Source organism: Trematomus bernacchii, unplaced genomic scaffold (assembly GCF_902827165.1).
Source record: "Trematomus bernacchii unplaced genomic scaffold, fTreBer1.1, whole genome shotgun sequence".
Classification (NCBI taxonomy): Eukaryota; Metazoa; Chordata; class Actinopteri; order Perciformes; family Nototheniidae; genus Trematomus; species Trematomus bernacchii.
In genome coordinates, this window is record NW_022987547.1 from 3,015,805 (window position 1) to 3,041,033 (window position 25,229).

Consider the following 25,229-nt stretch of genomic DNA (forward strand, 5'->3'; position numbering starts at 1 on the left):
GAAATTTGCATAAGTTGTTTTATTCATAGTTATTGTCCTCTTTATACTTCTTTTTGAATTGTTTTGTCTTTTGTTGAAGTGGACATCACGTAAAGTCAAGCCTTAAGCCCTTAGCTGAGTTGTTTGCTCACCACCCTCTAAACTGAAATGAAAGGGTAAGAGGAGGAGTGGAGTCGGGTGTTCCTCCTTCTCTTTCTCTCACTCTCTCTTTCTCACAGTATCTCAACTCAACCTTTATTTTTCATTTGTTTGAACAAAGAGTGTACCTTACAGTATATTTACACATCATACTGACTTGGCTGACAATTTTCACTTAGATAATGCAAGGAAGATTGAACTTTCAAGATTTACTTCTTCGTTTTCATATTTTCTACAGTCTTGTTCTCCTTTGATCCACTCCTCTCATGCTAGCTGTGTAGTGAGATTTTCCTTGACATTAATGTGATTGTAATCACCACTATCATCATCATCGTCATCATAATCATCAGTCATCTTTTTCATCATCATCATTACATCATATTCACCGTTATTATATTGATATAACTCTTTTCAATAGATTCCTCTCTGACAACTGTACAATCGTACACAGTGTTTGACTTTTATATATATATTTATATATATATATTTGGGAATATATTATTTAAACCTAAGAAAAAAGGAACATAATCCCAAATAAATTATATTAGTATCCCGAAGTAACAAAATCATGCATGTTTTAATGTATTTGTCCATAAAAACAAAACAAAAATTAATGTAATGGATGGGACCTTGTTTTTATTTACAAATTGATCTTGGCACTGTTTTTGTTGTCTCTTGCTGGAAACTGGAATGATCATAAAGAATACTTTTGACTCTACCGAGCATAACACTCTCCTGGTATTATCAGTCAGTGACTTGCTATAAAAGGCAGGTTTTAGAGACATGTTCTTTTTTTTTTTTTTTTAAAAGCACAAAAAACTATAAAAGAAAGAGGGGGGGGGGGAAAGGACAACATTAGAGAGAGTCAACCAGGGGGCAAACAGAAATAATTTGTAGAAAACATATTTCACTTCAGCTTTACACTGTGGCAGTTTCCTTTTTAGGCAGAAACCCTGTGACATCATGTCTACTGACATATTTTTTTTCTTTTTTTCTCAGAAGTACAGGCTCTCCCCACGTCTCATCAGGTGCACTCACTGGTTACCATTATTAGGGTGAATATCCAAAAGAGAACATTGATTTTGTCAAATTTCTTCTTGTAAAGCAGCATTAATTGACTCTGGCAAATAAAATAAAAGTCACCGAAAAGAACCAGCAGTACAGACCTACTACCTCAGGTTTGGCAGGCAGGTAGGGGTCGCTGTCTAACGTTTCCAGTGATGCCTTGTCAAACAAGTGCTTGACTGTTGATCCAAAGATCTTGTGTGTGAGCAAACATAAGGATGTGTGTGCATGTATGTGTGTGTGTGTGTGTGTGTTTCTGGGTGTCTCTGCATACTCATATTCAGTGCAAACACATTGGGTAAAAATCCCATCTTGACCGTGGCCCATCAGCTCTTTTGTTTCAACTGAAACACATTAATCTACAGCATGGTCCAGCCCTGTCCATCTCTACCTCCTCTCCTCTGCAGGTCTCTGTTGCACCTCTTCCAAGAGATAAACTGGCAGGCATGCCTTTTGTTTATCCAGCCTTATGGCGTGCCAACTCCTGCCAAGTTGCCCGCTTTTACCCCCCCGGACACCACAACCACTACCACCACCCCCCCCCCACCCGGCATCAGGTCCTAGCACAGCCCAATGTACTTGAGATTGTTCTGGATGATCACGTCCGTCACAGCGTCAAACACAAACTGGATGTTGCTGGTGTCAGTGGCACAGGTGAAGTGCGAATAGATCTCCTTGGTCTCCTTGTTGCGGTTGAGGTCCTCAAACTGCCGCTGCACGTAGACGGCCGCCTCCTCATAGGTGTTCTGACCTTTGTAGTCAGGGAAGCACACTGTCAGGGGAATGCGTTTGATCTTCTCTGCCAGCAGGTCCTTCTTGTTGAGGAAGAGGATGAGCGACGTGTTGGTGAACCAGTTGTTGTTGCAGATGGAGTCGAACAGGCGCAAGCTCTCGGCCATGCGGCTCTGTAGGCATGTGGAAAGAGAGAGAAACAGAAAGATCAGGCTACGAGGAATTATTTTCACAACTTAGATGTTATATTGTCTCTGAAGCAACAACCTAAATCAGCCCACACTATCACACATTTAAACCTCATTTACACAGGCAGGATCATGTAGTGATAAACCATGTTAGCAAGAATTGAGAAAGAAAATGGAGACAAGATAACTGACTCACTGACCAGCAGTGCGGCTTCTCTGTTATGTCAACAGAGACTTGAAACTCACACAGATGAAGACCTGCATCTGAACTCTCACGTTCTCCTCTGTAACAACTTCCTTATTTTTTCCTCGCTATTCTCTTTCTCTAAGTCCATAACTGTGAGATAATCAGTCCTAGAAGATGCGTGTCAGTTTTAGGTTTGCTCATTACAGAACAATCTTGTGAAGAATATGTGCATCAATTGTCATTTATAATAAATGTGGATTGGGTGGAGGCAAGGACACGGGCTGTTTTTGACAGATATGCTGGTTACACTGAGGACAGACCGCTCTAACCTTTCCTTCAGTGCACTGTCACTGCTTGGATTCTATGATATTGTTTTCTTCTTCAGCCTTCAGCTTTCATAACACTTAACAAGGCTTATCCAAATGTTGATGCATTTTCATTTATAGCCAGAAGGACCACATTAAGTTTAGCAATATTTTCTCAATAATGAATTATTAAGATATGTTTCACACTTCTGAAATGGAAATCACTGACGTTGGTCGTGTCTTTCAGATAAACGGGCTAATCAGAGGAAACAAGAAGAGTACAGATGAGTCGCAGCAAGACGTTTTGGCAAAAACAAAAACAGGAACCATGTGACTCGGCATTACGCCAGACGCTGTACCAAACTTCAATTGTATTTGTTTTATTCATTAAGCTTTTTAAATCTGAATTATTTCCATTTGATTTGCGGAAGTTTAGGTACAGAAGAAACACCCTTTGTGTATCTGTGTGTGTATAAACGTGTTTGTGTGCATGCATGTGCTTCAGTGTAGTTTGTGCTCATGTGACTTTGAATGTATAAGAGAAAAGAGTGAAAAGGAACGTTGATCAGTTCATGGCAGCTGCTAGCTAGCATGTGGCGACTGGCCAGCAGCTTGTGACCAGGAGGTTGTCAGATGGAAGACTGTTGTTTAAAAGGTTACAGAAACAACATGGTGCTCTGAGCAAATCACAAGATCCGCACAGCATGAAAAAAAATACAGAGGGGAATAGTAGAGGATTAGACGATCATAGTGTGGTCTGAAAGTTAACCCTGATTTTTCAGTGTTGGAAGTGCACTATTTTTGGATAATGATGAAAAGGCAACAGTTATGGGAAACCAAAGTTTTATAATAACCTTGAATGTGGCCAGTTTTTCATTTTGGCTAAAAGCTCTTTTTTGTACTATGTGTTTTCTTTCTAGGTAGTACATATTGACAAAGTAACCCTTTATAGTAAATAATGTGGAAGGGACAAAGGTTAACAAAAACAAACTCTTGAACCACAATAACTGCTAAGGCTATAAACCAAGGCTTTGTTCATTACAACTTGCATAACAATGTGTCTTTAGTCCCTTTCTTCATCCATGTCTTCCTTTCTACTCCCGTTCTCTCACATGCTGTTACAAACATAAGCTCTCCTTTCTGTATAAGTATGTTTCCCCGAGGACTAAGAATGGCCCCTAAATATTGTTCAGTGCACAAAGTCATGTCTGGCTGATTGACCTCACTCCTCCTCTTTGCAGGGTGTGAAAATAAGTGAGAGTGGCCGGAGACAGCCAGCTGAGGCCACAGAGGACCTCGACTCCTCACCTGGCCACTGCAGTAGACTTCTTAATGGGGAGCAGGAGGAGGGGGAGAGCAGCGTTCAGGAGCAGTAAGGCATGCAGACCCCCTTAATTTGCTTCCAACACCCACTGTTACACACACACACACACAGCTTTCCCCCCTCACCTCCTCCTGTCAGGGTAGTCCAGAGGCGCAGGCTCTAATTAAGCTCAAGTATTAATAAGGAAGTTCAACCCTGTGTCATTGCTTTGTTTCCCATAAATACAAATCACTTTGTGCAGCCACCCCTTGGTAATTCAATAGGGTTCATTTTAAATGTCACAGTCTTCCTAGACAGGGTGCTTCTACCAAGATGATTTTCTCTGTCACAATGTTTCCTCTGCTCTACCTGAACATCACTTTCTTCCCACTGCTCTGCTTTCCCTCTCTGTGAGCAGCAACACATTGTAAACACATTAGAATTGTACATATTAGTGTCGCGATAGATGCTGATCATAATCAAACTTCTGACTGTAAGCTAAGCTCATTTAAATGACAATTGTCTATAATTGTCTGTTTATGTTGATGGTAATTGTTTGCAGGTGAATATGTTAACACAAAAATAGTGTTCTCATTTGCTTTAACCTGATTATTTTGTAATGTGTATGATGAGCATTATTCAATATTAGTATATCCATCTATCTATTATATCCATTAACATCCAAATCTAAAAAGATTACAAATATTACATTATGAAGGTGAATATCTGTGAGCCAACTTCAACTTCAGGCATGTTTTAAAGTATGTAAAATATCTCTGCTATGATATTTATTTATTTTAACATGTTTTTCACTTTGCAGGGACTTTGACAGTCATTGTCGGACATTGTAGGGCACAAACATTTTCTCCATAATTTCTGAATGGGAACCTTTGTGTGAATGTTTAGCCTGTTCAATTAAATATTGGCAAAACCATGGCCAACATGTTTTTTTCCCACTATGTTTGTCCTTGAACAATCTCATTCCATTTCTTGGAAAAGCAGTGTTATGTCATAGGATGCGAGCAATTCAATTAGCTGATAGTAATTCCTTTGATAACCCATTAGGGGGTTAAAATGCTGTTGCTGAGTGAAGGAGAGAATTGCTGGATGCATTTTGAAAGACTAAAGTCTGACAGCTTCCTCCGTGCCTCTGAAAGGATGTGAAGTCACCGATCAGAGGAAATGTCATTTTACATACAATTACATTTCTGCGGCTTGAAAGGGAAAGTGCACATGCACACTTTGACATCAAATCCTGAAACCCCAGTAATTCATTTCCAGTCGTCATTTATGTGACAGGTAATTAATTCCTGTTAGACAGCTTTATAAAATAATGATTGCGACAATGGAAATAGAGCAGTGTCTGCCTTTATGTTTGGCTAACACAAGCTTAAATACCCGCGAACCTCTCATCGAGGCGTTTCATTTTCACCTCTCACACAATCCACTGCAGTTGCTCAGCCTCAGCCATTGCATAGAAACCTCTACTACACATTCATAATAATGCACCCACAAACACTCGCGCAGAAACACAATTCATGCGTGCACGTACACACCTATCTATTCTCTCTAGCACTGCTGTTTGTTGTACAAACGCTCCCCCCCCCTCTCTCCTTCTCATCCTCCCTTCCCTAGTCACAGCTCACTGTCAACAGCGGCAGGATTAGGAGCATTTGACTGGCCTGTTGCTATGCAACAGTAACCATGGCAACCGATTCATTATGAAGACAGGGATGGGACAGGGAAAATGCATCAGGGAATGGGTTGATGGGTAAATGTTGCACTGTAATTATTATGGTGTACTTTCTCTCTTGTGTGAGCTGCTGCATTGAAACTGAATCTGGTCGGAAGAAGTTTGTTTTTTCTGCTCGTGTGACATTGAAGTTTTGAAGGTTTAGATCACTAAAATGATCTATGATCTTTTCCTCTAAGGAGGAACTTTCAAAGCAGCGTTTTTGTTCAGTGATAACCATACACACAATACATAATGCACATAATGTCTTAAACTCCTAAGTTACAGTTACAAAACCAATTGAAATATTTAACAAACACTGAGCTTAGTCCTCCTTATGGCATGCAATTTAACTTCTGTAATCCTTATTATGTTGTTTTTCTTTACATAAGACATCATTCATGGAGCATCTGTTCATACATTCTGCTACTGTTGTTCGGTCTGGACTAAGAAATATAAGAATCAGAACTGCACTTGAAATAAGATACATGAGTCACCTCAGCCCAACAACTCAGTGACTTAGTTTGATCTCACAAAGGTGCATTTATAGCAATAATAACTGTTTTTGATAGACTTATACATAAAAAGAAAAAAATACATTTAAGTTATAGTCTCCATGTCAGGCTTAAGATAACATGGACATGAAGGTCTCTTAATGAAACTGCTGATATTTGATGAACTCAAATATCGTTGATGCTGGGGGGAAATTACCTCAATTTTTAACGCAGTTAAAACTAATTAAAATCACAGCTCGTCCTTGTATTGCAGGACTTGGAATTGAACACATTAATAACATTATGGTAATAGAGCCACTATTTAGCAATCAATACATATGTTGCACAACAGCTTTACTGCAAATGTATTCAACATTTTCATGTTCTCATGGGAATGTTAATCCAATAAACGTGACATACAGGAAACGCTTTTACGGAGCCTGCTTATATTATCTCTGTGGTTAAATCTAGTTTATGTAGTGTACAACCTGTGAAAGATGAATTTCAAGCTAGGTTATATGTTAAGAGAAACCTAGATTATCCTGCAAAATGCTCAGGCAAAGATTTGGTGATGTTCTTGTTATTTATCAAAGCATCTGATGAGTCTGCACAGTTTTCTCCTTTCCGTACAAGATTGAAAACATTTCCTTTAGAAATATGTATACATTTTCCCTTCAGTCTGATCTCAATATTCTGCTATTTATTATAATCTTTGCTATAGTCAATTGTCAGTATCTTTTTGTTTTGGTAGATTGAAAAATGTCGACTTGTCTGTTCTTGAATGTTGGTCTAATACTTAATCCGTATGAATTGTATACTCGTTTTATTTTTATGGAATATCATTTTGTCATGAAGTCGTGTAGCATAAGCTGTATTTATTTCCCTATATTAGCGTAGCTTATATATAAGTACTATTCTCTCTTTGTACCCTTATCTGGGTCATCTTAATTTACCAGCACATGGATGGTTCCAAACTTCATGCCATGAAGTACCTTCTTAACCTTAATCCTAACTGACCCATTTTACAAGAAACCAAATCCGGTTTCACTGCGGTTATTTACCCCATCAACTGATGTATCAAGTGTGTAACCAGAAAGTACGCACATATACAAACACTCTTGCCTTGTCTATCAATGCACATGCATAGAGCATGTAGAGGCCAGACTTAGTGTTAGGTAACAGCTGTTCAGCAGTGCTGTCAGCTGACAGCGGTTATGGAAGCAGGCGGCTCCAAGATGCAGGAATTCACAGAGGAGCCTTCTGTGGAAATGGAAGCGCAGCAACATAACTGCACTTAATCCAGAAACGTTTAAATAAGGTGTACACTGAATGTGACATTTAGAGGTGCTGTTGCATTATGCTGTCTGCCTGATCGTCCTGTAGATTTCGGAGGGTGTGGCCTGATTGCCACCATTATGGGATTGTTATGCTAGAACAGCCTTTCTTCCACTCTACATTTGGCTCTTTTATAAATCTTCAGGTCAAATAATACAGCAGAGGATTTTAAAATCTCAGCCATGTTATGAGTATTTTTTCACTAATACTTTTACACATCTATTCAGTTGATTTGGTGACTAAAACATGAATATGCGAGTAGCTCCTCTCTGTAGGTCATGCTTTAAAATGTTCTACCATTCTGCTTTACTTCTGCACATTTCTGCATGATCTACCCATCCATTATATACTGTAAATGAATATAATTATACTTGGGGGCATTAAGACACCGTCACATCTGTTATAAAACCGCCTAATGAGTCATGTCATTGCATAGTTATATAATAAGGTATAGCCCGCTATTTAAAAAGCTTTTTTCATGTTAGTGTTAATTTTTTCTATATGGTTGACATGATCATTTTACAGCAGATGTTTGTTAAAGTCATTTATATTAGAATCTGGTTTATTTACCATCAATATGGTATTGAATCTGCACTCATTCATGTGGCATTTAAACACATTTCTTTAAACCAAAAGATTTGCGCTAATTGCTCATAATGCAAAAACTAATAAAACTGTTAAGAAAGTGGAGAGAGACTGGTTGCTCATCGTGGAATAGATAATTAGTATGCCGTTTTGGCAACTGAGCCACTAGTATCCTCTAAGCAACGTGCACAGGGCAATGGAGTTGGCTGTTTGCCGCTATATGCATGCTGTCTCTTGTGTAGATCCTCAAATGATAAACATGATTACTTAGCAATATAACCCATCTTCAAAATGCTATGCAATAAAACCATTGCGGAAAGGCCAAACCATTTTTTCAGTCTCATGTTCTCATCTCTAATGTGAACAAGTACAACTAATCGATGCGACCCAATGTTCTTCAGTGTCACCTCAGTTCAGGGTTAGCTGATGCATGTTGAGTAAAACTCTTAAACACTTCAAATACATCTAAATATAATGGACTTATTTAGCTGAGGTGTAGTGTTGTGAGTCTCTGTGTTAACGCACAAAGAAGAGCTGTTTGTGAAATGGTTCATTGAGTCAGTTAAGGCAACATGTCACAGTTTGGCCCCTGAAAATCACAGCCACCATTAATGGGTATTTTCTTTCACAAGTTAGTTAACCCTCGTTTAACTAAAAGAGACCCTGTTGGTTTCTTCAAAGGCTACTTTATTTCACGTGTTAAAACACATCCAACTTTAAAAGCAGTCATGAATTCAACCACAACCTAACCATGAAATTGTCAGTATTTGCAGAAAACTTTCTTTATATTCATATCTGCCGCAGGATGACTGCTCTAAATTCAGGATGTCTTTCTTTCTGGTTCGTTTGATCTATTGCCATCTTCTTCCGCTCCTATCTTAGAATATTAGAAGTTGTTTTTTCTAGCACCTGTGAACTCTCATTGCTATTCGGTGCCTTCACAATCTGTTAATTCTCACAGGTACAGCCTCACACTTTATTCTGTGAACTCAATTAACACCATACTGCATTTTCTTCTCAGACTTTATTTTTAACCTATAAAACTAATTGATTTCTTGTTCCAACCCATCTCCGTGCACTCCCTGTTTTATCTGGGCAACCCATGAATTATCAGGCCAGCTCAGTAACAGGAATGACTTTGTTCTCAAGCTATTTTTGAGTGTATGAAAAAGTGAACTGGAGCCACTTTAGGAAAGAATATGTGATCATGGCTTTGAAGAAATAGTAAATAGCTGACCCCTCATAGTTGGTCTAGACTCAAGAAGTAATATAGTATCTATTGTTGACCTTCCATTATCAAAAAGGCAGTTAAACAAGCAATAACTACCTAACTATTCCAAAACACTCAGATAACAAAGCAGATATTCTATGGATGGCAAATCGTTCAAATTCCACAACCATGAAGGGGAGATAACCAACCGGCCACTCTCATTCAAACAGATTTGAAATAGCTGCACTACCACAATAAGGCAAAGGGAATGTGTTTCACCTATTTCTCCATTCATGCCTCCAGCCAAATAACTTTGGAAAGGACCATAACATTTGGATAAGGCCTTCCAAATAGTTTATTAAACAAAACTGAATGCACTGAATGCTATTACAGTCAGTGGTAATGTTATTTAGAGTATAATAAAAAGATGAAAAGGGTAAAGAGTGGAAAACAACCTTCTGCAGATAAGTGTTTTGCCTGTTACATTTTGACAGAGAAGCTCTTCAGCACTTTAATACAGTAAATCCAGTCCATGTAAATCCAAATGTACTAAAAAGAGTAGGACATTTGTTTGGGCTTCTGAGGTGAATCTCCTAATTCCTCTCTCCAACAGAAAATATCATTAATGTAACCTCTGATACTTTAGTTTAATGAAACTTTTACATAGCTGTATCCTCTAGCTATAGACCTGAACTAAAGGTACACTTAATGTTGTACTTAGAATGAACTCACATTCTTTGTTCAGGTGTGTTTACAGTAGCTGCTTTAAGTGATAAGCTGTTCACTGGTTTGATGGTTTAATAATCTTACAGTGAACTAATGATTGTGCATTTATTTACATAGTAAACAAGGAGTGTTAGATGGAAAAGGCAGACCTGATGTACTTGATTACATCCAATGCTGGGGAAAAAACTATTTTTAATTGATTATGGTTACAGCTGAATCTGCTTAACCCTCTTTGTTACCAAAAAATGATTTTGGAAATACCCCAAATGATTTAAAAAAAAACATCGTCTATAAAAAAACAAACAGAAAACATTTATGAAATATGTTCTGATGATAGATGTACAGAAAGGATATAACACACTCAATTGTGATCTCTTTGCTTCCAAATGTAAAACATTTAATATAAAAATGTAACATTTGGAGGTGTTGACAACCCCAAACATTTTGCCTTTGATTGTTCATAATTAGCGAAGGAATATTTAACCTATTTGTGCACCAGACAGTTCATGCTTTGAAGCAATTACGTGGACTTCGAATATAGATACCAACATGATTGGTATCTAAGATCATTGCAATGCGTCAGAAGTACTTTATTTTCTGACCAAAAAAATGTGATCTTGTCACTTAAATTACCTCAACTCACTGATTAAAATACCGGTTGGATCTCTTCTCACGAAGTAAAACTTCAGTCAGAGTGAAGATTGAATACTTTCTTGCGTATTAGGATGATCTATTCAAACTGCTATATTAACAGGGATGTTTAGTGCACATGTGTGCATGTGCATATATGGGTCCTGTAAAACAGATTTTTCTTACCGTCTGGTTGTCCTCGTAAAGTTTGAGGTCATAGCCACTTAGCTCGACACAGAAAATGATTGCAGTCACACCCTCAAAGCAGTGGATCCACTTCTTTCTCTCCGAACGCTGCCCACCCACATCCACCATCTTGAAGGTAAGCTCCTTGAAGGTGAACTTGTTCTCCACAATGCCGGTGGTCATGTCGCGGGACCGCAGGATGTCCTCGACGGTTGGGATGAACTCGAGTGCAGAGATGCGGTCCAGGTCATTCAGGTAGTAGGCAGTGTTGTCCTCTAAGTGGTACTCATTGGATCGCTGAAAGCACTCCTGTACCCCTGAGTCACCCCACAGACGTTTCATGACCCCCTGCAGCTCTAGAGTGATCTCCCCTTTGCTCTCAGCCGGTCCTGTGAGGGCGAAGAGCTGCACGGCGTCGTAGGCGCGATCAGCATTGTTAAAGTCGATCTTGAGTGTAGTGAGGGCACGGATGATGCGTGTGAGCGAGTCGATGGCATTGTACAAGATGAGGGGCTTGTACTCCTTACAGGCATCCAGGTTGAAGCCTCCACTGTGGATGATCTTCATCTGCTTGACAATGGTGCTCTTGCCCGAGTTGCTGGTGCCCAGCAACAGGAGCTTGATCTCACGCCGCTGCCGCTGACTCTCTGAGCGCAGGTGGCGGTCGATTCGCCGGGAGCGCCGCGCCGCTTCCTTCTCCTCCGAGCTCTGACGGCATCCCATGGTCCTCCACCACGTGGTGAGCACAAAGGAAGTCGTGCTGCTGCTTGATGGGAAAGCAAATTATAACGAAGTGGTGACCTAAAAGGATCTGGTGGACGAGTTGGAGAGGGTTTTCACTAACGCTAAGAACTTGCTGGTGAAGAGGCAGACAAGTCTTCACAACAGCCCAATTTAACACGAGACAGGAAAGCCACCACACAGAGGAGCAGCTCAGGAGGATTTGATTCTTTTTGTTCAGGGGCTGTCTGTAAGTCCTGTGTGGTCAGAACCCAGGCTTGTGGGATGCCCACACAGCGCCTGGCACTGAGGTCGGACTGCCTGCTGAAGCCAACAGAGCTGGGGTGCATAGCAGGGGCTGCCCCTGAGGAACAGCTAGGAAACAGGGCTGGAGAACGTTGAGCGAATAGCACTGGACAGATTGTTAGGGCTCGATGCATGCGAATTGCAGAACTCCCTTACTCTCCTCCCACATGGCTCTCGTGGTACGTTGCCCTTGTTTGGCTTCTGCAACATCCACCCTCAGTTAGATATAGGTCGGTTTTGCTTAACCTTCCTGATAAAATCTTTTCAGCTTCTTCTGTGGTGTGATATCTCCCCAGCAACTGAAGGTGTCCAAGTCTGCAACACATAATAAGAAAAGATAAATTAATAGCATGTTACACACAAATGAGAGCAGGTTCATCACTTTCCATCACATAATTAACATATTTGCTACAAGAATAGTTCAACAAAATACAATTTGACTTGTAGTGATCTTTGGTGATCCCTTTAACTTGCTGTTTGCCCCTACTTCCAGTCTTTATGCTGTTTGCCTCCTGGCTTTTGCTCCACAGTTAACACACTGCCATTACTTACACCAGCCTACTTATTGCAATTTCATAACAACGCACAAACAATGGACTGATAAGCAAAGAAAGCATGAACAGTCACATGCATACTGACCTGCTCACCTCAAATTCAACCATTGCCATGCTACTTGTATACTGTGTAAACTGCCACTTGATATTTTTACTCCTAACAGTCACACACCCAAACTCTGTCCCTGTGAAATCCTGTGTTACCATAAACCCTTAACTGAAGCAGACCTCCGCTGACCGCACCTACCCATTTAACACAACCGTGCACACACACAGAATCATTATATACACAACCAAGGTCAAACATTGGCATAGAACCAGGCCGGTAAAAGCAAACTCAACTTTTTGAAAAGAAACGGATCCTATTTCCACTACAGCGCAGCACCTCTGACTGTAATACTTTCAGACCTGATAGGCAAAAAGGTGAAATTATTGTTTACTACTACAGTGGAAAATAACTCACGCCAGCAGGTGCCTCTCAAGCTTTCATACCGCTGTGGAGCCTGTTCTTCTTGCCCAGACATCTGGATTCTGCATTGTGATCCAGGAAAAGGAGTATATCTGGTTTCACTCTTCCCCCTGCTTAATATATTTGTGTTCAGCAGGCATCACTTTTACGTTAACAGAAACAAAAGTGAATTCCAATAAGCTTCGGGACAAATATTAAAACGAAATACTGCCTAATAGTATTGGATAAATGTAAAGCAAAAGCCCATTTGGAGCCGTGAATTTCTTTGGGATTCTGTGATAAATAGATGCACATTGAAACAGGCTGCATGCTATTGGCCGAGTAACAAATGTGAAATCATACTGTGGCCTAGTTTTGTTGGCGAAACTATACTCTACAAACCTCTCACAGTGAGCTAGAGAGGAGAGAGAGAGAGCATTTCTCAGAGCTCAGTGAGTGAGGTCCACTCTTCAAACGACAAACGGAGCAGAACAAACCCATAACAAATCATCACAACACAAACAGAGTGGAGAGCATTGTTTCCTGGCTCCAGGCACCTGACTGCCCCCTCAAAATGGCATAGCCAGCCAAACCGGTTAATGCACATCACTGATTTTGAGAGCCTATGAAACACATTAAAGCTGTGTATGAAGTCTTTTCAATTTGTTATTTCAGAAATATGCAAGCCTTGCATTTCCACACTTTTTGAAGTCATACCACTTTAGATAATTGCTAAGGAAGTAGTGTGCCAGCAGTGCAAAAAAAAATCAGTCAATGTTATTATCGCATTACATTTGTATTAATAATATCACCCATTCTATTACACTGCATAGAAGGAAACGTAGTCCTTTGCTGATATAACAACTAGAGCAGAACACAGTGGGACATAAGTATTCAACTTTAAACCAAAAAAATGAACACAGGATTGATACTAATTTTGATTTTGAAGCCACTCTGAATGCATATATGACCATCTCCAATCCATCTAATGGTAACGGAGTCATCATCTTTACTCAAAGGAAAACACTTCCAGGCTTACCTCCTCTGGTAATGCCTAAATATCCTCATACATGTCAAACACCTTCCAAAAAACGGCAATACAAGGAGCTAACAAACAGTTGGCCCTCTTACAACACAGAAGAAGTGTGTCACTTTAAGAGTAAGAGAGTGGAGGTAGAGGCATGGGGGCCACGGAGATAGGCCAGCATCTCGATGTGTTATGAGGGCTGAGGTAATGTGATAGCCTGGATTAGACTGAGCTCGGTCACTCCTGCCTTTCCTACACAGCTCCTGCTGCACACGGCCCATCAGCCCTGCCTCCATCACTCTCCCAAGCGCTTACTTCCTATTATTAATTGACTATGTTGCAAATAATTACCATCCCACCCTAATTCAGATGAGTACATGTAGTCACAGTGTGTTTTTGTTGTATAACAGTCTCTCCTTTCCTGCTGTGGTTGATAATTCCATAAGATTGCTGTTAACATCAGGGTTTAATCACATTAAATTCAGTGGCGATTCTTTTTACAAAGGCACAATTATTGCTCATACAAAATGCCAAAAGCAAGCTTATATAAAAAACTAAAATATATATTGTATGTTGCAAAGTCTGTATACAAAAATGTAATATCACATTGATGATTAAACAGGCAGAATGAGCCACTGTGTTTGAATAGTGTAGATATTTATAGCCGTTTAACACCTAATGTTAAGAGAAAACAGGTAGTTGATTGTATTCACACAACCACCCAAAATGTAACATTCAAAAAGAGGAAATGGAAGAGAAACTTGGCAGGCAACACATCTGTTCGCACGCTCAGCGAGAACATTACCAGGTAAAGTAAATTGTGAAATTCCACTTGGTGTTCCAGGTCAGTACAGCCAGATTCAAAGCATACAAAGAACATTCAATTGTATCTCAGCTATTTTAAAAATAGCAACACAAGCGTGTTGAATCCATTATGTGTTGCTGTGAAATCAATCTCCCCGTGTGCCAGTGAGGACACATGATTTAAATTAAATTAAATATAATCATGTATGATTTCGGAGGAAGAAGGAAAAAACATGGCATAGTGGTATCATGTGTCACAACTGCTTAATTTGCTCACGTTTGGGGAGATGAAGGAAAGCAAAGGTATTCGTTTTATTAAAAGCTAATTTTTGCAATGTTAAAACAAGAATTTAAGGCACAGGTGAGCTTTTAATCATCTTGTAATGCTTTATGAATGAGGTGTGCAGGTGTGTGTGTCAGAGCTGTGCTCGGAGGGCTTGCATTTCAAGAGGGATCGGATGAGGTGTTCCACTGAGAATAACCCCGCTGTGGAAAGGCAGCAGGGAGAATACGGCTCTTCCCTACATCTTCCAGTCATAAATAACTGTAGTCTTCAGCAGGGGAACAGTACCGGCAAACATGTTTCACATTTATTAAACCAGGTACCGATTTACATCAAAACTAAAGCAAGAAAACAGCCTATTCATCACAGCTAAGCATTCCAAGGACTTTTGAAAAAGCAACCTGGGGAGTGATCAAACAAGAATCCTAATATATATCATTGTCTGTTGCATTAAACACAATATGAGTCAGCCTATTCCTTTACTTTTAGGGTTTTAATGCTGGCATGGTGGGCACAAAGAGATTATTCCTGCCATGATGATCAGCACTTTAAGGGTGTATACTTTGTCAAAATATTTCCAGATCTTCTTCTCCTGTTAGCTTCTGGTTCTACAGAGAATATGATCACTTAATCAGCTATGTTTTTTTCCGCTGCAATGTGATTTAACTTTGTATCTGTTTACACAGACACTTCATGGTTCGTGACCAACAACGTTCATAGTTTTAGGAACAAAATGCAGCTGAAGCACAGTTTTTATATGATAGGGCAAGAGCCAATGGGGAATTTCCATCACATTAATTTTCCATTACCTGACTGACCAATGGTGAAACTCCATAAACCACATGTGTCAGTCAGAGACTTTTACATTAGTAGGGATGACCCTGCTTTGCTGAGGTCAAGAGTATTCTGATTAAGATTATACAGAAAGGCACATGTAGGTCAGTTTAACCATAACTATTCAGAACAGTATGGGGTTATGGAAATGTGACTCTTTGATGACTGCCCAGCAATCCATATGTCCCATGGCTGAGCAGACCTACCAAACTGTGTGTGTCACTATCATTCATAGATTTTCAGAACAGGCCTTGCATTGTGTAGTAAACATGTTGTTATATAAATTATAATCAAAAGTGCGTTCTTGTCTCTTTCGTACTGATGGATGTTGGCATTGCATACAGACGCTAACCAGCATTAGACTCCCTGCAGCAAACTCAAATACAGGACATGCACACAGGAAACAAAGCAGCTCACATGCTTTACAATCAGCTGCACAAGGCTGTTTTAGTGGCGTTCTCCCTGCTTCTGACTAGCTTTCCCCTGGCTGCCTGACAAAAAGAGGTTAAAGAAAGACTTAAGGCTGTCTGGTCATTGTCCATATACAGTGTCAGAGTTTTACTGGAATGCAGCGGACTGATTCTTACAATAATATCTGAAACCCCAGAGTGAAACAGTAGCTAATCCCCAGATCTGTACTAAATCCTGCTATTGTGTCAAGATTAAGCTGTTAGAGTGAAACTGTGATCAAACCTTTGGGTCATGTCGGGTATTAATGGGCTCTGTGGCGACTGTCAAGAGCAACTATATACGACCTTTCAGTTCTTGTTTCATTGTCTTTTTTTTCTCGGAAATAAGTCATTTAATGACTTTAAGGGGTAAAAATCAGCAGATAAAAAATGAATAACAGCCTTGTGGTGTTACTGGAACAAAAAGTTGCCCAGCCGAGCAGAGAAGCTCTCTAAAAGAGACAAGAGGCTCTGATGAAGGGACATTATGAATTTATGTGATGCAACTTAGGCAGTGAATAAGCTTTGCATTAGAGAAAATCTGAGTAGATCAATAGACATGCTTTCCTCAACTACTATCGCCTCCAAGAGCTTATTCAGTCACAACAAGGTCAAAGATAATGCTGAAAGGCTGACAGAGGTATACAGAGGTCATAGACAAGAATTAGACCAAATGTTCCTGATTGAGTTGAGAGGCAAATTAATACGTATTAAGGCAAACAAGAAAATACTGGAAACGGATATTGGGGCAGACCAATCGTAAAATCTTTAAAATGTTCTGAATTGAATTTGCGCATGAGTAAGTCAGCTGACCCTATTTCCGAGTTTGTGTAGATTGTTTGAGGCTGTGTTGGGGTTATTGAGCTACAGCGCTGCATTAGCACGTCTGCTGAAGGCTTACTGAACTATCCAAAGGCCTTAGCCTTCCACTTAAAGAGATGAGAAATGTAAACTCTGGCAGCGACTCTGTTGACAGTTGAAACAAACACTATCAAAATGTCATCTGCAACTGCAATAAAAGGTAAACAAAAGCACAGCAGACCTTTTGAAAGAGCAACATTTAGTTTAATTTTAGAGTGACACCTTCTGAAAAATCTAAAATAATGTTTGAAGAAAGAACTGATTGATCTGAATCAAATAAACGGAATACATTTAATTAGTATAATTTAAGAGATCAATAAGCCTTTCAAAAAAAAGGACACAGACGGGGCCAGGAACTACAAGCAAAAGCAATAAATTCATTATTATAAATATCCTAAAAGAGTAAGCCTTTCATTCAAAAATAAATACTGGATTTTACTTCTATTCTTCACAAACATTTGATTTCACACTCTGGACATGAGGGTTGCACATGACTCAAATCAAGAATTTTAACCTCAAACTCAATTAAGGCCTGACTTTCAGCGAGTCGGACTTCAAAGAAATCTGTCGGCATGATGGAATATGTAGTGTTTATAGTTTGTATAAAATGACTTTGGCCACCTAGAGATTTAACATTTGCTGCCATGTTGGACAGGTCTCCCTTGAAAAAGAGATCGATGATCTCAATGGGACCACCTGGTTAAATAAAGGTTTAATAAAAAAAACAAAAAACATTGACCTTATAATATAAGCACATATTGGTGTTTATGATGTTTTTTTGTGATAAGTCTGATCACATGGTCGATTATCAACACAACAAAGTATGCTTCTAAATTGACCATAGAGCTGAATTAACACCCGTCTGACACACTGCCAACACAATTCAACTTAATTAAGGAAAGATGTATCAGCGCAGTATTGTATTGGACCACATTAAAAACATGTACCTTTATAAACTAGTGAGTCACTGTATTTTGATTGGTTGTCTGTGTCAATATTGACCAGTTTGATAGGGTGTAGACTAAATTATAAGAGACGGAAATATAATCTTAATTTACAGGGGGGGTTTTTTATTGATAGAGGAAATATTATATAAACCATCCCGTTATTACAATACATATTTGTGAGATTTCAGCTACAAAAAATAAAAAGGATTTAAAGTGGAGTCTGAATCTGGATAAAGACGATTATTTTTTAAATAAGCATTGTTCAAAAATATTTTACAGACTGCACTATTGACATTACCTAGGAGCAATGCAAGCAGTTTAACCAATACTTTTAAATCCCAGTCTCTTGTTGTTGTGTTCTCCGACTTACCCCAACTCCCCAAAGGCCTTCTGCCGCAGAGTAGAGCCCAGAGGAGTCTTAACGCAGCAGTGCCAGAGATACTGGAAAGAGCACTGGAGATGTAACAACTCTGACAAGGTTTTCCAGGACTGCTCACATCTAGCAGCTCAAACATGTACACCATGGGAGCTTTTGATAAGAGCTGGCTACTTTGGCGATTATAATCTTAATCTGTAAAAATCCTTTTGCCACTCTTAACGTGGGAACCATGAACAGATAAAATAAATGTATAAAAAAGCCTGTTGTCCTTTTACTCCTTCCAAAACACCTGAAAATTGCATTACCACACCTTATTTGCTGTATGACTAGATGCTAACTAAGAGCTAATGGGCACGTCAAACTGATTTGTAATGGCGGACCACTGGTTAGCCTGTCCTTAGTAACAAAACTGATTAGTAATGGCAGCAAACAAGGTGGATGTTTCATTCCAGCTACACAAGCCCAATACTGACTCAAATGGACTAAAATGGCATGTTTTTGAAAGCTGGATTCCTACCTTGCATGTACCTTCACTTGACTTGAAGGGCAGAAATCCAGCTCAACAAAACAGTTCATCTTTATAAAGATATTTCTGAGAATCGATATGGTCTGCATGGTACCACACTGACTGGCTTTGCTTATCCACATATAGTGATAAATAACGTTGTGGAATCTGGGACAAAATGCAGAAGTCAATTTCATGCTTCAGCAGCAGAATGATGGATCAATATCATCGCCGGGGCCAGTTGCTAACAGATCCTGTAGATAACACGACATCATGTGATGCTTTAGAAAATGTATACTGTGTGTCTTGTGTGTGTGGAAAACATGTTGTTCTGTGCATCTCTTGGTGGAAAGTATTTTTAAAAGTCTTACATATTAGAAGGCCTGCGTCTGTGTGATGAGTCAGATTTGTGGTCGCCACATCCTACGTCAGAATCATATGAGATATAGGTCAGAGGCAGAGTTATCCTCAGCATCATATTACAGTTTGCACCACTTTTTACAAGATGTAGCATTTGATCCTATAGCCCTTATTTTCTTACCATTAACCAATCTATCACTTAATGCTATCTCATGTTATGGTATATGTTCTTAAGAATGGAGTGGGTTAAAATGGACTGGCAGGGGACCTTTCTATTCACGCTGAAAAAGGATACATGGTTTACGTTTTCTCAGTGAAGACACATTTAAATTGGCTGTCAAAGAGTCTCAAGAATGAGCCTGTCAGCGAGCGTGTGTCTAGGATTTCACTACAAGAAGACTCCTGGGGGAAGGTGTCTGGAAGCCTTTATTGTCAGATAGCACCTTGGCTTCAAAATAATATGTCATGTGACATTGTATCTAATGGATTGCCCAGGATTCTTGTCACATAAATGTATGTGGTTAGTATTGTTAGGGAATCTGACGTGTTTTTCTTAGCTTGAAGCAGTAGAGCTGTTAGACTCAAATTCTTCTGAGGTCAATTATGTGTACCTTAATGAAGAATACTTTAAGTGGTTGAAATCATGGCGAACTGCCACCCTTCAGTACACCTCCTTAGAGCTTTTTGGCCTCTTCCAGAATATTTTTATGTTTTGTGTCCTGCATATTTACTGTATGACCCATAGGCAAAACTTAAAAAAATAATGGTTTACTAACTAACTAGGGAAGAAAGACAAATATCCTGAAAAATATCCTAAGAATGTACCAAATCATCAAGGAATTGAAGCTAAATCCAAAATCAGCTATAACATTTAATTGCTGTTATTTGCCTTAAATTGCTTTATAATATTCAAACCTAGTTATTTGAAAGTCTTAATTTATATCTCACAATTGTCTGTTCCACATGTCTTGTTATCACTTTGTATTATCACTCCTGAAATACTGTCCTGAATGCGGACTTCAGAGAAAGATGCCTGTTTACTGTACACATGTGAGGACACTACTCATTCATTATGGAAAACAATGATGCGCAGTGTTCTCTACTCTAATCCCCCAAAACAGTGGGCTGTTCAGAGGGTGGAGACGGGATGGGGGTGAGGCCTCTGTATGCGAGATGCTTTTCCGTGATAATGCTCCGTTTAACGTTCCTGATCTCAATGGCTGTGTTCCCCCTTCTCCAATCCAGCGGGTCACACTGAGTCACAAGGCCAGCCAGCGATGACAATGGTATGTTTGTGCACAGGCTGAGCTATGGCTTGGCTGTCTGATGTGAAGGGATAAGATGGCACAAGGTGGACAGTATAGTATTGTGTGTGTGTGTTCACTGGTGTACACGCATATGTGAGTAAACGTGTCTAAAAGTCTTTAGATATCTGTCTGTTCAGATCTTTTGCTGCTGGTGCATACGGAAATGTTCTGCTTTCAGTAACTGAGGTCTTCTCTCTCTATAGCGTGTATCACGTAGATCAGAACAATAATTGAGGTTCGTTTTATAAGCAGTCTGATCTTCGTTCAAACACTCCAACTTTATATTCATTTGGGTCATGACAGATAAGATAAACGCTTCCTCCAACAGAAGGAAATTGTGGGTAACGGAGACTTTCAGGCTTGTACAGCCCACAGACATTATCTGCAGATTTGATCACTTGAACAGGAAAATGAGAAACAGCTCATACTGAAGCACATGCAACAGCCGTTAACCCATCCGATCAGCACTGAAAAGTAAATGCTCTCAGGCACAATGATGAAGTAGATGCTAAAAGGAATAATAAGAGTATAATATCTTACATATTGCTGTGAGGCGGTTTCCTCTGCAGAGTCGTTGCAAGATTTATACCAAATGATGAAATCACCGTCCAAAGAAGCCACACCTATATTTTAATGCACTTATGTATAATCTTGCTATATTGCCAAGCCCCTAACAGATGCCAGCCAACCATGCCAGCACAGTTGAACTGTATGTATTATGTAATGTGTGGGGAGGGGAAAGATATGAGAAAATGTCAACTGTTCAAACAGGGAAAGACAATTATACTGCATGTTAAACATTGGAAACCAGAACTGATTTCCCCACAGGACAACAGTAGTAGACTGTAGAGGTGGCTGACACCACTGTCAGGTACTTTCTTTAAAAAGCAGGTCAATGTTGTGCTCATAACTTCAAATGTCTTCTAGAAAACCTGTAGAAATATCACAGAATTAATACATGTAGGCCTATATGTAACCAATACACACACAGTATAGACTCTCATCCCTCCCCAGTGGGTAGCAGGCCATACACTCCCTCATCATCCCCCTCCCTCTCTTCCACCTCCTTGTTGTCATATGACCGCTGTTATGTGTGTGTGCAATGGAAGACAAAGTTGCTCTGTTAGTCCCCTCTGTGCTGCCCTCTCAGATGTGAGTGCTGTAAGTAAGGCCCTCTCAGTCACCGGCATCAAACAGACTGGCCCCTGTATGTGACTAGCAGCAAAGATTAGAAAAAGAAGAGGAAAGAGAAAGAGGGATGAATTGAGCTGATGTTATTTCATGTAGCTTCCACAGATTTCTTAATCCTTACTCATTCAGTGCCCCGCCCTAAGATTTTGTATTTGATTCAGTGGGCAGCTTTCCTCGCTGAAGCTTTTCTTTTAAGTCATTTATTAGTCCTCTCTGCGTCAGTGTTGGCCGGCCGTTTGTGTGGAGATGACATTTTGTCCCAGTACCTGGCAAGGATTTAAAAACCCCAAACAAACACAAATGCTGAGCCAGCTGAATCTGAGCCCTGTCTGAACTTACAGAGTGACAAAGCAACTGAGGGGTTTGAACTTGACGGACACGTATTCACTCTAGAGTCATCTCATTGCCTCTGCAGGTTCTATTTTAATGTTAATTCTTACAACCACTTAAGCACATGTCAAAAAAACTTGTGATAATTTGGGTACTCCCTCTCCATGAAATGAGTGACATCTAAGATTAATCATTTTATTAAGTAGGTTGCAGAGGGAACTGCGCTTGGCCCCCTTGGTACTTAACTGTAATAGAGCTAAGTTTAATTGTCCAAGTCAGCTCTGTGCTCACCTTAAATGTTTAAGACGGCTGGAAGTGAACCGGACGCGCACGGTGACACTGACCTCCTCAGTGCAAAAGCCGCCACCTCAACAGCCTCTGTCGCTTTGAAACCAAGTCTCTCTCGCTGTCCCCTGCCATTATGTCACCCAGTGGAGTGGATGTAGCGAGTAACAAAGGAGGTGGAAGGAGGTCAACTCAGCATAGGTTGTGTCACACCATTTCTCTCGTTTCCATATGCAGAACGGTTGCTCGAGTGGCAACAAACTGTATTGCCGTTGAAACTAAAAAGGACAAAACACATTGATGTTGTTGGATTTATGCTTAATTTATGTGATGTGTCTTCAACCGGTTTAAGAATTCATGTTGAGGTTTGCTTAAGAAAACCCCTTTATCAATAAGGGTATGATGACATTTGTCAGTGTGTGTGTGCGTGTTTGTGTGTGAAACCTAGTGAGGACCCATTATGTAAGCATGTGATTAACCTTTAAATTTGGTGCTGGACCTCGTCATCCATCATTTTGAAGCCAAGGTCATCATTGACCTGACATTATTTAACAGGTCACAGAGGAAAACATTTAATGAAATGATTAGGGTTCATTAGAGCTTTGGTCATAGTGGATGTCATCTTGGTTCGTCTTCCACTGGTCATCAAGTAACTGAGACTTTAGTAGTTGATATTGAGAGATCACAGCTAGCCAAAAAATCATCAAAGATAATGAATTGTGGGTGCCAGACACTGTTGTCGACACACTGTTTGCATGCAAGACATTTGATGCCGTGCACGCAGTTCTGATTCTGGGTGTGATATTACAGGCCACGTTTTTTTTTCCCTTCCCACTGACATCTTCTCTTGAGATGGCATCATGGAGAATTAAGTATGTGCACATTGTTAACCATCCTAAATCCCAACTCTGAAGTTTTAATGAAACCAATACTGCACTGACCAGTTTACTGCGCTGTGAGTCATTTAAACTTCAAAAACACATGATGTTGATGAATTTGATTTATCTAGTAATATAAGATCGGAAAACAAATAAAGCATGGTTGAGATGCATTTTAGCTAACACACATCCTGAAAAAATGTAGTTCGTACGCTCCAAAAACTGCTTAGCTGAATTCCAAAATGTAAAGCAATTTTTTTTAATGAAAACATTTCAATGTAACTCTCCGCTGCCCATAAGGCTTATTTCAATCTGTTAGCATTGCACTGTGACAGCGATCAATATTACTATCCAGTTTTTCCCATAAACCCCAATCAGGCAACATTACACAGGTTCAGCAGAAGTATCAATCTAATGCTTCATGATCCATGTTTTGTGTGAGTAGTGCTCAAGAGATAAAGGCATGGTGGAATTTATCCATCATCTTTGCCCGTGATCCAAAGATGTCTCGAGGCCTCGATGTGAGTTGCTGCCGGAGGAACTATCACAGGCGCATCCTGCATTCTTTCTGTGTCACATGCTCAGAAAAGCGCTGTCTCTCTACCACCGTGAAATTATCACGGCCGCTCTTTCATCCAATCTGTTCCAAATCTTCTCTTTCCACTCTCTCTTGCTCTCTGCTGCATCAACCTCCGCCCCTCTGCCCCATCTGCCTCCCTACTGTTAAACCCCCCAGCCCCTCGACCCCTCCCTGCATGCACTGGTTCTCTCTCTTTTATTTTTCTCTCTCAAGCATGTAGCACAACACACACATACAGTACGCACAAATACACATGCTCTTCTGAGGATGCACAACCGAGCCCAAGCCCCCATTGAAAAAAAACACAGGAAGGCTTTAAAAATTGGAAAGATTGGGAAAGATGTTGAAGCAGTAAATGTCACAAATCATCTTGTTTTGCGTGCTGAGTAATGAACACGGTCTGCTCCCTCCCTCTCACCGTTAACACTTACATTCATAGACCGTCTCAAAAAACCAAATACATTTCAGCTCGAGGTTATTAACAAAATGCGATGTACATTTTTCCCCGAAAAAACAGCAGACAGAAATCGTCACTGTCAAATGTCAGTGCCCGCGAGCTCAGTGGGATTTGTACACCTCCCACTGCACATTCACATTCAGTGCCTCGTAAAGCCAGTTGTAAGTACTGAACACCTGATAGTGTGCGTATACTCTCTCACTTCTCCTCTTTCCATTTCATAGCTCATGGCCTGGACAGAGCACAGACACGTACATGCAAACACACACACACACACACACACACACACACACACACACGCACTCATCTTTGATGCATCCTTCACTTGTCCTACATACAGTAATTACACATACTAAGCACTGCGTTGAGATAAAAGCATCGTATAAGTATTAAGGATGCTCTGGAGAGATGATGAGTCAAATTGCAAGCATAAGATAGCAGCGTCCGTTGGCACAGAGCTAGCAGGGTGGAGGAGGGGACTGGACAGCCTTCCTTGGTGCCATCTCTGAACATCACCTTCCCCATTTTATCAGGAAAACACACTCGCCCTCCACAGAATAGCTGTGATTATAAAGCGTCTCGCTCCTCCTCTGTGTCCAAACCAGTGATTACAAAAAAGCTTTGTGTCTGTGTGAGAGTAGTCAGGCTTACCGTGTTCACAAGGCAGCATCCATTTACAAAGGATACTGCAGACAAGCCCTTGCAGGGAGAGAAAGGCTCTGTGCAATCCACCTTTAGTCCTGCTGTTTCATCTTCATATCTTCCTCATATTCACACACACTCACTTGCATTTCTCCTCTATCTCTCTCTGTCCCCCCTCTATTTCTGTCTTATTAACGTCTGCTGCGTTCTATATCCTCTCTTGTTTGCTCCAAGGCAGTTGAGACACTGCAGCGATGGGGGTGGAG

At 40.2% G+C, this 25,229-nt stretch overlaps 1 protein-coding gene across 1 annotated transcript; it reads right to left on the bottom strand.

Annotated features, from left to right (window-relative positions):
- gnaz (guanine nucleotide binding protein (G protein), alpha z polypeptide) lies at nt 1-25,229 on the bottom strand. The gene is made up of 3 exons (XM_034122805.1): nt 24,973-25,229; nt 10,817-12,157; nt 1-2,108 (listed from the first exon to the last, which is right to left on the bottom strand). The coding sequence occupies exons 2-3, from the start codon at nt 11,537-11,539 to the stop codon at nt 1,764-1,766; spliced, it is 1,068 nt and encodes a 355-aa protein (XP_033978696.1). The 5' UTR covers nt 11,540-12,157; nt 24,973-25,229; the 3' UTR covers nt 1-1,763.

What these genes read in the sequence shown, in the direction of transcription:
- gnaz (XM_034122805.1), bottom strand. Translation starts at nt 11,539, where the DNA reads ATGGGATGCCGTCAGAGCTCGGAGGAGAAGGAAGCGGCGCGGCGCTCC. An exon ending in TTTACGAGGACAACCAGACG is followed by an intron (nt 2,109 to 10,816) that starts GTAAGAAAAATC and finishes ACATGCCTACAG; the next exon opens with AGCCGCATGGCCGAGAGCTT.